General features: G+C 41.7%; 1 protein-coding gene across 1 annotated transcript; it reads right to left on the bottom strand.

The window, feature by feature from the left end:
- Nucleotides 1-324: 324 nt before the first annotated feature.
- LOC127610083 (L-threonine ammonia-lyase) lies at nt 325-16,863 on the bottom strand. Its single transcript, XM_052079811.1, has 11 exons — nt 16,606-16,863; nt 13,857-14,187; nt 13,288-13,404; nt 11,924-12,165; nt 10,164-10,329; nt 9,436-9,535; nt 9,212-9,287; nt 7,761-7,886; nt 6,761-6,928; nt 5,471-5,528; nt 325-1,689 (listed from the first exon to the last, which is right to left on the bottom strand). Exons 1-11 carry the CDS (start codon nt 16,719-16,721, stop codon nt 1,591-1,593), a joined length of 1,599 nt encoding a protein of 532 aa, XP_051935771.1. The 5' UTR covers nt 16,722-16,863; the 3' UTR covers nt 325-1,590.
- Nucleotides 16,864-17,077: the final 214 nt, after the last annotated feature.

Genomic DNA, 17,077 nt, shown 5'->3' with positions numbered 1-17,077 from the left:
AAGGTCCTTTAAAATATTGAAGTATTCCGTAAGATAGATCACTGAGGTATTTTTAACTTGAATCTTGCATTGCTGTGATAACTCTTATTGTGTAGAGTTTATTCTTTTTCCTGAAGAGATCGTCATTAAGAGCTATTTTGGGAGAGAAATATCAAGCTGGAAATGCAGAACAATTTTATGAGTCGTTTTCATACATTCCTGATGTTTACATTCCAGGAGAAATCATCATCTCATCATTCCTGTGTTCTCCTTCGAAACGTTGCACTTGGTGCTCATAATGCAAACAATTGAAATAAACGTTACCACAAACGAAGTCAAATTGTGTTTCTCACCGTAGATGTTTTTCTTTCTTCAACTAACATCCAAGTAATGCAATATAACATAACCACAAAATAACTTTTTGTGGCCCAAGAACCACAATCCGAACAGCTGAAGTGGCAATCTCGGTTTGCTTGCTCGCTGCTGCTTACAGAGACATTATTTAAACATTATTTTTATTTTTATTTATTTATTTTTCTTTTATTTTCGCAAATAGGATTTTTACTTTGAAACATTGTCTTCGTAAACTTCGTAATAGCACTTCAATCAACAATTAGCATCTCTGCGCCGGCTAACAGAAGATGAGGTGTCATATAATATTTAGCCCTGTAGAAAAATGATGTTACTAAAGCTTGTAAACCAGTGCAGTGGAAAAATAAAACAGTGACTTAAATGTTCTGAGAAGCAAATCTGTCCAGTAGACAGAGAGGTAAATGATTTGCTGGTATAACTAGTAACTAGCCAAGATGTAGTAGATATGCACTCAGAAATTCTTTGGAGGTGGTCAGTCGAAGCTATTATTTCCATTTCTATAGTATTAGCATTTCTCCTGTAGTGTATTCACATTGTAACTGAAATACTTTTTTAAAATATCAGTCGTTCTCATCTAGAGTTGTCAATATATAGTACCTCATGAAGACATTAACAGGATATATAAAATATATATTTTTGAGACTGTTTCTGTTTGGAGTGACTACCTAAGACAGGAGTATAAATACTGAAACATATTTACAGCAGTTCAAAAATAATAAGAATTCCAAAACGAGGCATCTTAGTATATATTAAACTCATATTAATGATATACTACATATATATACAGACAAAAAAAACCTCACCGGTTGCATTTGTACAATCTAACAAAATCGAAGCGCTGCATCATAACTCCATCTTTTATAATGACTTTGCAAAGACATAGAATTCCAGTAGATTGTGCGAGTGTAACCAATATTGGGCATGAAATGCTTCCATGTGTGTCTGTTGGGGAGCTTACACCAGCACTGCATCAGTCGTGCTCCCTTGAGAGCAGACTACACGAGCTTGACCCAGCCTCACTAACTACTCCAATGCTTGGAATAAATAATACAGGAGATGTAATATGAATATCATTTGCCCTATAATTGTGTTGCTTTTCTGTACACACACAGATATTAAAAACATCCATTGTCAGGATGTGATTTGAGTTCTCTGTCCTCCCAGATTTTTTATAGATGTGTCGTTTCATCCCCGGATTTAACATTGTTACGACGAATGGTTTTCAGAATTTTCTGCCGATCACCGCTCCAGCCAGCACAGAGACGGGTAGCGCTCACTCAGCGTCTTCCGCAGCTGTGTGCTTTGTGTCTTGTCCCTTGTTTCCACCACACATTCCACCTGGCACAAAACACACATACACACGGCCAATGTGTGTAAAGTCACACAACACACGCTTAATCCCGTGCGTTCTGAGTAAATTATATTTTGACAATACCAGCTCAGTGCATTTCAACAATGGACACCTATTCGACAGTACAGTATAGACTATGTCTATTAATAGACACACACAGTTAAGCACAAAAAGCACAAAACCACCAGGAGTGTTGGCCTTCTTGGGTGGAGCTCTCATGCTAACGTCTGTTTGGGGGTTACCCCCCCCCCCCCCTCCATGTACCGTATTGGCCCGAATATAAGACGGTGTTTTTTGCATTGAATACCCATTCACGACGCTAGATGGCGCCAGATATCATTGAAGCAAATGCCGAGCTTGACTGCCCAGGCCAAAGTGAACCCCTGCCACGAAGAATAAAAATAAAAATAGCGGTAGCACAAAGAAGACAAATAAAAAATAGTGGTAAGAAGGAAAAGAGAAGAAAATAATAGAAGAGATAACAGAAAATGGAGAAACGCAGTGACAATCTGGAGAAAAGTGGGTCGCAGATCGGTCAGGTTAACTGGCAGCTGGGGAGAAGTTATGATGTAATTTACATTTCAAAAACCAGAAGCCCTTTATTTACGAATGTGATTGCACTTTAGATTTGAATGAGGCAAAATAACATGCTTTTTCTCTCAAATATATTGTTAGAATCATTTGTTTCAGATGTACTGTAATTATTTTCTGTATGAAAATTAATTTGGTGTTCAAAAAGTCTTTTTTCAAACTTGAGTCTTGAAAAATAGGGGGTCGTCTTATAATCAGGGCCGTCTTGTAATCGGGCCAATACAGTACGTTGAATGTCTCCCCATTCCAAAATCATGCATTTTAGGTTAATTGACGACTTAATTATTCATTGGTGCGAATACAACTTTCACCCATTGTCAGCTGAGGTTGGCTCCAGGCCAACTATGTGCAAAACCGATGGATGGATGGATATACATATTGTCTGGTGTCATTCTGAGGTGGACGCTGTGGTTTGTTATTTTTTTGTATGTGAATAATCCATAAAATGCTCACAGGTTTATCTAGTGGATTTCCAGCGGTGGGCGGTGCATTTGGTGCCCGGGCCTTCAGTGGGGATTTAGCCGGCTGTCTTGATTCATCTTTTAGTACCAATCACGTCACCATTATACAAACCATGAATATAATTCAAAAATGCAATATGTAACAGCATGCAAGTGTGCCATTCACATCATCGATATATTAATGTGTGCCGATCTTAATGAACATGTTTTGCTTGCTGAAGTTGACTGATAATGCTGATGCGTGAGGGCAAATCTGATATCAAATTAGATGTAAGAAGGAACCCCTTGCTAATCGACATAGTTTAAGTTACAGCGTGACTGTTGATAACGGTCTTTAGGTCAAGTCAACAGTATTTATAGAGCACTTTCAAACAGCCATCGCTGCATACACAATAAACAGTAAGACGATCAGATTAACATGGCAACAAAGAGGCACATGCACAACAAAATCTCACCTGCACAACCTCAAAGCAGAGCAACCAAGAAATAAATTATACGGAATGTTGTTGTCCAACACCCCCCTCGTCCCCATTGCTGGCTTCAGTGCCTGATTTAATTTCCACAGAAAAACAGATGGTTGATCTTGTCATGTCTGTTCATGCAGTCCCCAGGTGGCATCCAGTATAGAGTCATGCTTGTGGAAGTTGTGGTTGATGTTTACAGTCTCCAATAAAACATCACCCCAGAAGTCATTATATTGTGCTACCAATACCAGTATCTTCCGGACTATAAGGCACACATAAAATCATAACATTTTCCCAAGGGTAGACAGTATGCAGTATAATCTGATGCACCTTATGTATTGTGTTACAATCGCTTTATACTGTACATGTATTCCCCATTGAGATGCTTCCCTGTGAGTGTTCCGATGTCATCTAGTGGAGATTATTAGCAGGAACCAATTGTCACCTAATAGGGTTCTGCCCGACATTAATTGACATGCGCATTTGCCAACACACACTAAGACAACTACTTTGTGAGTTCTGCGTAGCTATTATGAAACAAAGATAATACCAAAAGCATAGTTACCGGTAACTCCTGACGAACCATAGGAAGAAGGAGACAAGCAAGACGTCTAAGGAGATTTAGCTCCTTGTGGATGTGAGCCCGCAAGGTTTGTTTGCCTTTTTGTTGAATCAATTGTCTTAATAACTTTTGCATTTCATTTACTGTTTTACAATGCCATTTGTATTTATATGTGCTTGTGACCAGTTCTGCATGGCTTTGCTCTATATCATATTCATTTTACATTGTGGGCTACATACGGCCTCAGTAGATGTCAAGTGGGCCGGACCATTAAAATTATACCATGTTCTGCTATAAATAACCAAAATAATATGTCTTTCCTTTGTTTTGGTCTAAAGAAGCACAAGAACATTAGGAAAATGTTGACATTTAAAGGACATATCTTTTACAAAACATTTCATGAAGCACCTTCGATTTCCTTAGACAAATGTACAATTTACTTTTATCATTCACATATATGCATTACAACTGATCCCGCTGATTGTACCAAGGCACAAAATTTGAACAAGTAATTGGTCTTGAAAAATCAAGTAATGCACTTTAAGATTCAACGAGATTTATAAAGAAATGAATTTTTAAACCATTTACACGTGTGCATATACAATCTAAATTTAATCCCTGCCTACACCTTACTAACTAAGGATAGTGCTATTACATGCGTAAAGAATAAAGTATTCACATGTCCTCGATAGCGTCTGCTGTGTTGTGTTGTGCTCTTGTTGCATGTTGTCTTTAGAGGGAAGAAATTTAATCTGTGCTGTATACAGCACATTTGACAATAAAGTTGAATTTAATTTGACTTGACTGTGTTGGGTCTGTCTCAGTGACAGACTGAGGCTGCTGTTGTCTTCTACTCTGATCAAAACAATGGCGGATACTCCACGAATTGCACCTTTTTAAAAATATTCCTTCCGTGTCTTTTCTGCATTTTTTCCACTTTTAAATGATCCTGCATGCCTGATTGAACCTCCTTGGGGGCCGGTTCCGGCCCACAGGCCGTATATTTGCACTGCTCTGTATAAATAAAGCTGTTTTGTATTCCCTTTGGGGGCGGCCCGGTAGTCCAGTGGTTAGCACGTCGGCTTCACAGCGCAGAGGTACCGGGTTCGATTCCAGCTCCGGCCTCCCTGTGTGGAGTTTGCATGTTCTCCCCGGGCCTGCGTGGGTTTTCTCCGGGTGCTCCGGTTTCCTCCCACATTCCAAAAACATGCGTGGCAGGCTGATTGAACACTCTAAATTGTCCCTAGGTGTGAGTGTGAGTGTTAGTGGTTGTTCGTTTCTGTGTGCCCTGCGATTGGCTGGCAACCGATTCAGGGTGTCCCCCGCCTACTGCCCGGAGACAGCTGGGATAGGCTCCAGCACCCCCCGCGACCCTAGTGAGGATCAAGCGGCTCGGAAGATGAATGAATGTATTCCCTTTGGTGTACCTCCACTTAGTGGATGCATAGCGCAACCGCAGCCATTATTGTAGCTTCTATTCTATGCGCCTTATAATGGAGTGGCCCGACATATGAAGGTGTGTGTGCCTTATAATCCGACGCGCCTTATAGTACAGAAAATATGGTACTTAAAATAATCCTTCAGGACATTTTGGGTTAGGTTTTTTTCTGAGAAATGCTTCTTCCATTCTCATTAAAAAACAAACGGCATATTGACAAGGGATGGTTGAGCCAACAATTTGACTGCTTACCTTTGCCCTAAAGAGATCCGACTTGTCACTATACCTCCGATGGCTGACATCCAGCAACCTAAGGAAGGACACAACACAATGAATTGCTTGGGATGGTTACTTTACGTGACGAGCTTTTGTATCTTGGCTCCCTCTTAACCTCACCAGGCAAAACAGATGAAAGCCCTGCCTTTAGTGGAGTTCTTTAAGATGCCACTAATTTTGAATAGTAAATCTTACTCATAATACCCCAAAACATGTACGTTGTTGTACGTTACCAACCTACCAACATTTTTCCTTGGCTCCTTTGCCTAAGTGCTCACTTATGAGGGATTCAGTTGTTATTCTTTAATGTGCGTGGACTGTGCTTTTCGACCTTTTATGTATATGAAGTATTACATATCCAAATAGAAATAAAATAGTTGGGCAATACATTTTGCGAAGAGGCCACGTGAGAAACGTTTCTCAGATTTGTCCATAGTGTATCAGTGAGAATTAACCAAAGAGAGGCGATACGATTGACAACGATATCAAAAGAACATCCCAAGAAACATGTTGCAACGTTTTGTTGTTAGTGTTATCATTCAAACCAGTGACTTGTGGCAGCTTTTATTGTACTCTTTTTGATAAATTTTCATCATAAATTATTCCCATTAGGTTTTGTTTTTATTTTGTTTTTTTTTTTAGTTTAGTAGTGCGTTTTATTTATTTTTTTAAATAAAAGAATAATGATGGTCAAATTTTAACTAATATAATGAAGTCAATTTATATCATTTGTTTATGGGGAACAAAAACCCTATCAGGGACAGCAGTTATACAGTGGATCGCAAGCCACGCTGAGACGAACAACCATCCGTGCTCACACACACACCAAGGGACAATTTGGAGTGTTCAATCAGCCTGCCACTGGCTGGCAACCGGTTTAGGGTGTCCCCCGCCTACTGCCCGAAGACAGCTGGGATAGGCTCCAGCACCCCACGGCGACCGTTGTGAGGATAAAGCGATTCAGAAAATGGATGGATGTATAGAATGTAACAAACCGATTTACACATTTACACTGCACATGAATCAAGTGAGTTTTTATTGAAAAGAAGCCATCGTTTTTTTACCATCAATTTATTGCTTGCCCTCTGGTTTGACAATCAGCAATCTACGTCGCAATTAAAACTGATCATCAACAACAAATGTTTTTTGTTAAAGGGTGCGCAGTTTACCACGGTAATATTCATTCCTTCTTTCATAGTTCCTTTGCTATGATTTGACTCTGTCCAAGTACGCTGATGTGACTGATGGAAGTGTCGGATGCCTCACCTGACGTCCTCTCTGGACAGCACATCCAGCAGCTTGGCCATGTCTCCCGGCCATTCTCCCAGCCGCACTGAGAACTTGCTGACACGATCTTCCAGCACCAGGGCTCGGTCCACACACTGCCTCACCAGATCCAGCTCCATGTTAGCACTGCTCACCACGACTGCCACCCTACACACAAATATTTCAATCTTGTTTCATAAAATCACCACAACAGACAGACCAAGAAAAACATAGTGGTTGGTTGACACCAGGAAAATCTTTCAGAACTGTAGAGAGAGACCCTTAAACAACTGTTAATGACATCAGCAACAACCTCCAGATGACAGGAGTCAAGGGTCAGCATACTACTCTCCTGTCTTTATCAAATAGAAAACAATCAAATTCAATCAAACAAGCTTATTGCAAACAAAAAAAAGAAGCAAAAGGGGAGGCAGTGTTGTAACCGTTTTAAAAAGTCCAAATGCCACAATTTCAACCCAGGATTCGGGCTGGACGATTATGAAAAAAAAAATACAGTATATATATATTGAGATTTCATCACTCAATAAAACCGCTACAGTATTATACAATATAAATACCCTAATAGCTTTGTTCATGCATTACAATATCATGGTCTGAGTTAGCAAAACAAGTGGAATATTAACATGCATGCTATATTGCTGCTATATTAACATGCATCTTGGAGGACAATTTCACAAACCAAATAGCCAAATCACTCAAATTGTGTCCACAGACCTTCAAAACATCTGCAGGTTAGTACAATCCAATCCTTGCAGACTGTGAGTCAGACGGAGTTTGTCGCTTACAATTCATCATGCAGCGTGACAGAATTATAGCGGGTGAAGTGATCTGATCATTTGCGAAGCTGCTCCAGGGGAAGTGTGGCAGCTCGACACCATATTGCTAAAATATGATTGTGTTTGCATGCAAATGAGCACTATGCCAGCCACTGGCAGAAAAACGCAAGCGGTCCCATCTGATCAAATCTGAACAAACGCACCTTTTGCCTCTCAGTTCTGTCAGTTGTCCAGCCAAAATGGCAGCCAATCCCATGGCTCCCTCGGTGTCCACGGTGGAACGCTCAAACTCTTGAAACCTCAACATTGCCACCAAAGAGTCCTCCTCACTGCGAGGCACGAACACATCAACCCATTAATGGCAGTTCAGATTCAAGACAACCGAAATTCGGCAGATCCATAACACATTCCAGCTTTTTACAGTTTACAAAGCCACTTTTTAAGATTAGTTTTTTTTCTTTTACAAACGCACATATCAACGCAAAGTCGCGAGAACCTACCAAGTAATTCTTAAATGGAATGGATCCATAACTGTCATCCTAGAAGAGGCTTGAATGTTTCATTTGAGTTGTCATGATTGCATTGTGAAACATTTATGGTGCATCCATTTAGTTTTTGACAAGTTTGACAATTTTCAGGCAAAAAGATTACGTGGCGGTGGTGGTTTTACAAAAAAGAAATATCACCACAGCCCAGAATCAGAATCAGAACCTCTTCCCTATGGTTTTCTTTCCGCATGATATTGGGCCGCTTCACAGCGAACTGCCAGGCTTCTCGTTCTATTTCCCTCTGTTAGTCCTTGTTTTGTTTATGGTCCTCTGGACATGTATACTGGCAAAGTAATTTCCTTGTGTGTTTTACATAATTGACCAATAAATCTGATTCTGATTCTCAATCTCATTCTGATCCAAATGTCATCACACACTGTTCAGTATGGTTTGGGACCGCTGCTGTTCACCCAGGACCTGGACGCATTGCTACCACCCAAAGAAAAATGAACCCCCAAGTTCATCAAGACATTTCTGTCTGCCATTTGAAGCTTGAACAGAACAAGAGTGATGAAATAGGACAACAACTCAAAAGGACAAAAGTAAATCAATAACGGAGTAGATGCAACATAAAAATAGGCCTTCTTGAGTGGCTCAGGCAGAGTCCTGACCTCACACAGAGCATCCCAAGAACATTGCTGAAAACAGACAGTTTAGTAAAACTAAATGGTCCACCATTGATTGATCGTGAGTGATATTTGTTTAAGGAAATAGTTTGTGTGTTGTGCTTTATATGATGATCAGATCCTATTGTAGGACCAATTTATGCAAACATACCGTTGATTTCAAAGGGTTTACATTATTTCTTTTGAGAGTGTCACAGTTAAACCGTACCGCTTTTAATTCTCCGGCCAAAATACTTTACAGTAAATGGCTGAATGAATTCTGGACCCCATGACCATCTCTAAATCCCCAGTTCCTCCTAAGAGATGCTTTGTCAGGCCTCCACTGCAGCCACTTTCCAAGCTTGCACTACATCTTTTCTAGTAGTTATATTTTCTGTGTAAACGATGTAAGTAAAACAAAGCTATCCAGCACCATATGTGAATACATCTTCTCCTGAAACATTTGGCGAAACTTCAAACTTTCGGTTTGCTGTTGACTACCTGACAGAGATGACTTTATCTACTAGTTTCTTGGCCAGCTGGAAGGTGTTGATACCGAGTGCGCACCCCATGAGATCTGACAAGACAGGAGAGCAACATATGCTGCGTTACAAGAGCACCAGCATACAGACAGCAAACATGAATGCTTAGTCAACCTTGCTCTGATAGAGTTCAACTCCGCATTTAATTCATGACTTAAAGCCTTTTAAGTATGGCATGTTTACCTCCGTACAGCTTGGTACTCGGGTTGCAATGAATGTCTTTGATGGGGCCATCTGTCTTGAGAGATTGCAGCAGCAAAGGGAAACCTTCAGGTTCTATTCCCTGTTTGGAGAGAGTCCACGCACAGAATTATTATGTGCGCTGCAGCATTTTTTCGGGGGGACCAGACAAAACATAAAATAAACATTATGAATACAAAAATATTCTTTCAGGCCGCCCTCATATGCACAGCCCCCACACAGACACTGAGCAGTGTACTCGAGAATATGTTGCACAAAGATTTATTCGTGCATCTTAAATTCTTTGATCCTAGCAAATTAGTAAGAGCATCCATGCATGGGCACCTCCATCAGCCCCCACGCACGATAATGTAAGGCAATTGGTAAAGCCAGAAGACGGCATTAAATATTTGAGGTGAAAAATAAGAGGCTCATTCTTTCCCCTCCAGTGTAAACAGACCTAAAGCTGTCAGACTTGTAGCAGTGAGTAGATAATGGAACCAAGAAAAAAAAAAGAGTAAGTAACATCAAATACATTTATCTTGTAAAGAAAAGCTCAATGAAAAACATCCACACTGGGGAAATGTAGGAGGCGAGTAACGGCTTGTCTTTGCAATAGGAAGCAATGAGGGGAAGGTGACCCCATTTTGAGGTGCAAAATCAAACCTGATAATTAATCATCAAGTTTTCAGAGAAGATTATGGAGTCTCCCTTCTAGCGCATCCACTTACTATGACTAGAACGTGTGAGTTGAGATGCTTGATGGCTGCCGCCGTGCCGGTCAGTAGACCGTACTGTCCAGCTGCAGGAACCACCACCGCATCAAGCTTGGACACTTGTTCGTAAATCTCCATGCCCACTGTGCCCAGTCCCGCCAGGTAGGTCGCACTTTCATCTCTGAACGGCACAAAAATGGTGCCTTAAATGGCTTTTTCAAAAAAGTAACTCAAAATGTTTTGGGGAATATATTTCGTTTTGAATTTAATGTCTCCAACACTGGTTCATTATTTTATTAAAAACTGCGTGAGCAAATGGTTCAGGGGTTTAAGGATATAATTTCTCAATGTAAAGAGAAGTCTCTGCACGTAAACAACAAGGCTGAAAAACAACATTGAACGCCCGTGACCTTTGATCCCTCACATGGCACTGCATTAAAAAGGAGCATTGTGATGTAAATGGTATTGCCACACGGGCTCAAGAATACTTTGGAAAACCATTGGCAGTTAACAGAGTTTGTCGCTACATCTACAAATCCATCTACAAAATTTTAAACTTTACTAGGTAAAGCGGGGGGGGGGGGGAGGCCCGGTAGTCCAGTGGTTAGCACGTCGGCTTCACAGTGCAGAGGTACCGGGTTCGATTCCAGCTCCGGCCTCCCTGTGTGGAGTTTGCATGTTCTCCCCGGGCCTGCGTGGGTTTTCTCCGGGTGCTCCGGTTTCCTCCCACATTCCAAAAATATACATGGCAGGCTGATTGAACACTCTAAATTGTCCCTAGGTGTGAGTGTGAGCGTGGATGGTTGTTCGTTTCTGTGTGCCCTGCGATTGGCTGGCAACCGATTCAGGGTGTCCCCCGCCTACTGCCCGGAGACGGCTGGGATGGGCTCCAGCACCCCCCGCGACCCTAGTGAGGATCAAGCGGTACAGAAGATGAATGAATGAATAGGTAAAGCGAAAGCCATGTTTGAACAACATCCCAAAACGCCAAGGTATTCTCTTGGCTGAAGTTTATTGAGGAAGACGCAATGTGGAAAAGTCGTTCTGTGGTCTGACGAGTCCATATTTCAAATTGCTTTTGAAAATCATGGATGTTATGTCCACCGGGCCAAAGAGGAAAAGGGCCAGAAGGGCTAGATTGTTATCAGCACAAGGTTCAATGGTCAGCATCTGTGATGTTATGGGGTTGTGTTAGCACAGGTAACTTGCACATCTGTGATTAAGCCATGAATGCTGGAAGGCGCATTGAGGTTTTGGAGCAACATACAGTATGCTGTTATCCAACCAACATTGTATTTCAGCAACATAATGCCAAGCCACATTCTGCATGTGTTACCACAGCGTGGCTTCATTGTAAAGAGTGTGGGTCCTGGACAAGCCTGCCAGCAGTCCAGACCTGTGTCCAATTGAAAATGTGTGGCGCATTATGAAGACCAAAATACAACAATCGCGATCCTGGATTGCAGAGCAACTCAAGTTGGACATCAAAAAAGAATGGGGAAGAGTTACATATACACCTCTTCTACAATTAGTGTTCATGGTTTACAAACGCTTGTTAAAGGTTGTTCATAGGAAAGGTAATGTAACACATTGGTAAAAGTACCCCTGTCCCAGCTATTTCGGAATGTGTTGCAGGCATCAAATTCAAAATGAGTGAATATTTGGGGAAAAAAAGGGAATCAAGTTGGACGTTCTTGTTTTTGTCATATCTTCAAGTGAATATTCTGTAGGTTGAAATTATTCTATATATTAAACACGTTATATAAATTGCTCACTCTTCCAGGTAGAGGTATCCATTTTCTTTGGCCAGATGGCGAGCGTGGTTCTGAGAGTCGTGACCGGTACTGCCATAGGAGATGACCATGGCGCCATAATCTCTGTAGATCCTGAGACGAGGTGAGGAACAACATGACGGCATGATGGCAAACACGGGGATCTTCAGCTCCACTCCATGGTGGGCCACGGCCATGGAGAAATTACAGTCAGTGGCAACGATCACTCCCTTCCTCTGCTGTTCCTGAAAACATGCATCATGGAGTGATCAATTATAAAAATCTCGGAACAGTCGATCATCTTTGTGAAACAAATTTATCGACACACAGTGGTGAAGGCATGAGTGGTCAGGGTCAATGCTCCACTGGATGGCTTGTTTTTATTCTCTCCATCCATACGTTTTCTTCATCCATCCCAAAACTACAGCGGAATGACACGGCTGGTCGAATCATCACCTCTATGAACTGGGAAATAGACTTCCAACTAGCAAACGAATGGCTTGGTTACCTAATGGCAGTGCACATATCGATAAGCAACCATTCATCCCCATGAAAAATGGAAAATCTTCAATGTACTCAACGTGTCTTTTTGGAATGTGACATGAAGCCGAAGTACCGGTACATGGAGAAAACCCACGCAAGCACAGGGAGAACATTGAATCTAAACTACACAGACCAAGTCCAGAAGCAAGAGTCAAAGCCCAAACTTCAGAACTGTGGGGCAGACACGATGACCGCTATTGGATCGTGCACATTTTTTATTCGTTCCATTTTGTGTTTCATATTTCTGACAATGTGATAGGGAATAAGTGGCCAAATTATTGCCTACAGGGGTGTTTTTACCAAATGCATTTTACATCACACATTTATTACTTGACAAAGTCAAATCCAAAGTATACAAAACGTGTCAGTTCAGCTGTAATGAGCAACATGGCTTCTTTCACGATATATTGTTCTTGACTCGACTCAATTGACACCCCACCAATTTCTGTAACACCGCAGTCACGTAGTTCTTACTTAACTAGTGTGCCGCCACATCTGACTGACAAGGCATATTAGTGTAGGAGACTGTTTATGTTATTCACTTGATTCTCTGTTTTGTTGCATTATTTTTGCTTTTGTGTCTTTGAAGTAATCGTTAATTTATCTTTTTTCTGAGGCGGTCTTCAAACGCCTCTATAGTCGAAAGGCAGTTGAGAAGGAGCGTAGTCCAACATCGACGTGTCTGTATTCGCTTCAGTGTGAAACGAATGAATAAAGTGTATGTTTTAAAAATGAAACAACACGACAGCTCTCTTTGTTTCACAGCTGTAACATCCTTACGTCACAGGACCTCACAGACAGGAAGTGGGGATTCTCTGTCTTACCTGTGTTAGCGAGGAGAGCATGTACAGCACTCCTCTCTCCTTCACTGAGCCCGTGTAGTGCAAGTGCTCCTTCTTCAGATAAATCTCCATACCATACTGTTTGGACAGCCGGGAGTACTGAGAAACAAGACGGGTTGCAGTGTTTTATTCATTCCAAAGGAGATTCAGTCATAGAGCTTCCCGTTCAAATTCACTTTACACTTTAGAGCAGGCGTGTCAAACTCATTTTTGTCACGGGCCACATTGTTGTCACGGTTTCCCTTGGAGGGCCGTTATGAATTTTGGGAACCCATATCAATGTCATACACAGCGCACAACAAATTGACGAATAACTAGTTTTAAGTTATTGTGGATGACATATGACATTTTGAAATGTTGGTTCAGACTTTAGCAACCATCATGGAACTCGACATGCTTAATTTGCATTCGCAGGCCACATAAAATGATGTGGCGGGCCAGATTTGGCCCCCGGGCCTTGACTTTGACACCTGTGCTTTAGAGTGAAATGTTGTAGTACAGCTATGAAATTTGATCTCAAGGTTTCAAAGTTTTGTTATTCTAATGTTTACTGTGCAAGGCGTCTTCTGTATGCCTGATTGGATCGTAAAGGCGGCGGCGCTGATGTCCTCAAAGCGCAGGTACTGAGGGACCGGTCTGGGGACGATCCTGAACTCGCTGACACGTCTGGTTTTAGGTGGCTCCTTTAGCGCGACTACAGGTGCTTCGACCACCACTTTGGTCTCACAGACCTTCACGTCCCCGTTGAGGAGTTCTTCCTCACCAAAGTCTTTCAACCTCTCTGGTTCAATGAGGGTCGGTCTGCGGCCCACGGCGCCATTACTGAGCAGCGCTCCTTTGTGAGGGTCATATGGTTGTGCAGGGCCCAGTCGCAGCTCCTCTCTAGAAGATAAAAGTACTTACGTCTTTAAAGCACTGCACACTTTTTACATCTGGAATATGAAATGAAGACAAATCACGATATAATAACATCTGCACATTGGTGGGGAAGTATGAGAACAAAAATACAAAAAAGACAGGGCCTCTTTAAGTTTACTGTCAACAATTTGGTCTGGATGGCGAAAAGTTAAGTAAAAGGGTCACATTAATATGGATTTTCTTTTTCTACCAAAAAAAAATGTGGGTGTTAAATATAGTGTCAATGGTATTATTTTACTTTTTCAATGTTGCAATCTGGACACAATATTTATGAGTACACTTTCATGTCTAAATTTCAGAACATATTTGTTTCAAACAGATGTAGAGAACAAGGAGCCATTTTATTTGAACTTGATATGCTGGGACAGTTTATATGACTGGATTTTTAAAGACAATACTCAAGTCCATTTTCAGAAACCTAGGACATCAGCGACTTGACGAGCTATATAAAACTCGGGACACTGTAAATGAGACATAAAACCACAGCCGATTAAATGTTTGAAGGTGAATGTCAGAATGTAGTCAAGGTGGCAGCTTTGAAATGCGAGCATTCAAAGTGAAGAAATTATTTGAAACGAAAATGAATATATTGAATTACTGAAAATGGTATGGATAAGAACACCCACTTCTGTCACCTTTCATGTCAACACAATTTCTATTCACTGTGACAGATTGCATCGAGAAGCTAACTTTTTTCTTTTCATGGCTCACACAAACGATTTAAGTGGCAATAAAGGGCCAACGGCAGGGCAGTTGGATTTATAGCAGCTTGATAAATTGAGTTCAAATATAATGGAATGGTCCTTTAAACAGCCAAGTTTCATTTCATATTATCTGACGAAAGTGTAAAAACTTTTTAAACAAAATATTATACAGGAGGAGCTGCTTTTACCACCACCGAGTTAATTAGAAGGCCTTTCACACAGTCTAAACACAATAATAGGCTTATAGCCTTTGGAGATTAACCCCGTCACCTAGATGCTAAAGAAAATTATATTTGGTCAACGGCAACGTTGAAATTCCGGGTTTGTGTGAGCAGTAGAGCCTGTGCAATGATAATTAGCTTTCCACTGCAGAAAAGCTCGGTTGACAGGAAATGTGATGAATTTGTTTAATATACACTTGAGCTTTGGTGTGCTATTGCTGTGTTTCATTACCGTCGCTTATATTAAGGAGCACGTGGCTTTCCAAACAGCCTGACTGCATTTCAGTCAGAGCTGCTTCTATTTAAACCACAAATCTTTGACCTTTTACTCTGTCATCTGGCTCCATTTCTGCCCTCTGCCTCACTTATCAGATGCGTGCAGTCCATTATTCAGCCACTCAGTGTACTTGTAAATAACACATTGACCACAAAAGCCCAAGGATGCAGCTCTGTTTACACACAGTGTGCTCCTGAGCCTGTGCGGTCTTTTTTTTTCTTTGTATGTCTAGTGGCGTACCCTCAAAAGTTATAATGGCGCAACTATGGTGAATTGGAGCGACAAATGAATTATCAGCATTACTGTTTGTTAATAGTTCATGTCACGAATTGATGGTAAAATTTTACACGGTCTGCGATTGGCTGGCAACCGTTTCAGGGTGTCCCCCGCCTACTGCCCGAAGACGGCTGGGATAGGCTCCAGCACCCTGCCACCCTAGTGAGGATTAAGCGGTTCGGAAAATGAATGGATGGATTTTACACGGTAAAATGTAACTAAATGTTTTCAGAACCACATATTTACTTCACACATGCAGGTAATAGTATCGGTTGTGCATACTTGGGACCTTGGCACATCAAGTATACACACTGTATGCGCGCACACACACACACACACACACACACCCACACACACACATGCACACACACACACACACACACCAATACAAAGTGGAGTTAAGAACAGGAGCAGGAACTGAGGCCAGAAGTGAGCTGGCACTTGAAGTCCCATCATTGTTCTGGACTGGGGTGGAGTTTTGTCACAAAGACTGGGCAATACTGCTGAACTGAGTTTCGAAGGGCCGGCATCAGTTCACACGTCCCACCCCTGCCAAAATGTCTCATTTTATCTGTTGTCTTCAACCCTTTCAGGGACAGCGGTTACTACAGGGGGCAGCCGATCATGTTATCAGGTTACAGGTTATCATTATTGGTTCATGAAAGGGTAAAGCACAGGCTTCCATGAAAACAAGACTCTTATGAAATGGAGGGTTTGTTAGAGTAAGATGAACAAATGGAGTACAAACTGCAAGAGAGGTTGGAAGACGCGACTTAACCCGGAGGTCATTGTTGTTTTTTGGGGGGGAAGGAGGGGGGGGGGTCACAAACACAGATAATCACTACTGGATTGATCTGGGTAGAGGAGAGTTCTGACTTGGTCCGGGTCACTACATGTTTCCCACCTGTGCCAAAAGGGGTCATTCTCCTCGATGCCTTCAATGGCAGGCTTTGGTGAAAACAATCGTTCTAGTCTCTCACTCAAGTAGCTTGAATAAAATAACTGGGCAGCAAAGTTCATCTTGGTTAAAGCAAAGTCCTCTTAGAATCCAAACGGTTCTTCTGTATTTGTGTATGAATCCTCCTCAGATGATGAGGTGTGGGATACTGCCCAGTACTGTTCCCCACGGTCTAAGCCCAAGTTCCCAAACTCTTACCCAGGTCGGAAGCTGTTTAAGAAGGGATTATCTCGGGACACTTGGGAGCATCTCTCCAGTGACTTGACCCCTCCCAGCATTCTATTCTTGGCCCAGACCGGGATTACGTTCCCTTTCTATGACGTAGACCAAATCAGACGGTCTAAGGGGATAGATGCAGACTTAGGATTTATCTAAGGAGCAGTGATCCAAGGGCTCAACCTCACAGGGGAGACAACTG

This window comes from Hippocampus zosterae, chromosome 11 (genome assembly GCF_025434085.1).
Source record: "Hippocampus zosterae strain Florida chromosome 11, ASM2543408v3, whole genome shotgun sequence".
Lineage (NCBI taxonomy): Eukaryota > Metazoa > Chordata > Actinopteri > Syngnathiformes > Syngnathidae > Hippocampus > Hippocampus zosterae.
The sequence above is the reverse complement of the archived record's forward strand: the minus strand, read 5'-3'. Positions and strand labels throughout refer to the sequence as shown.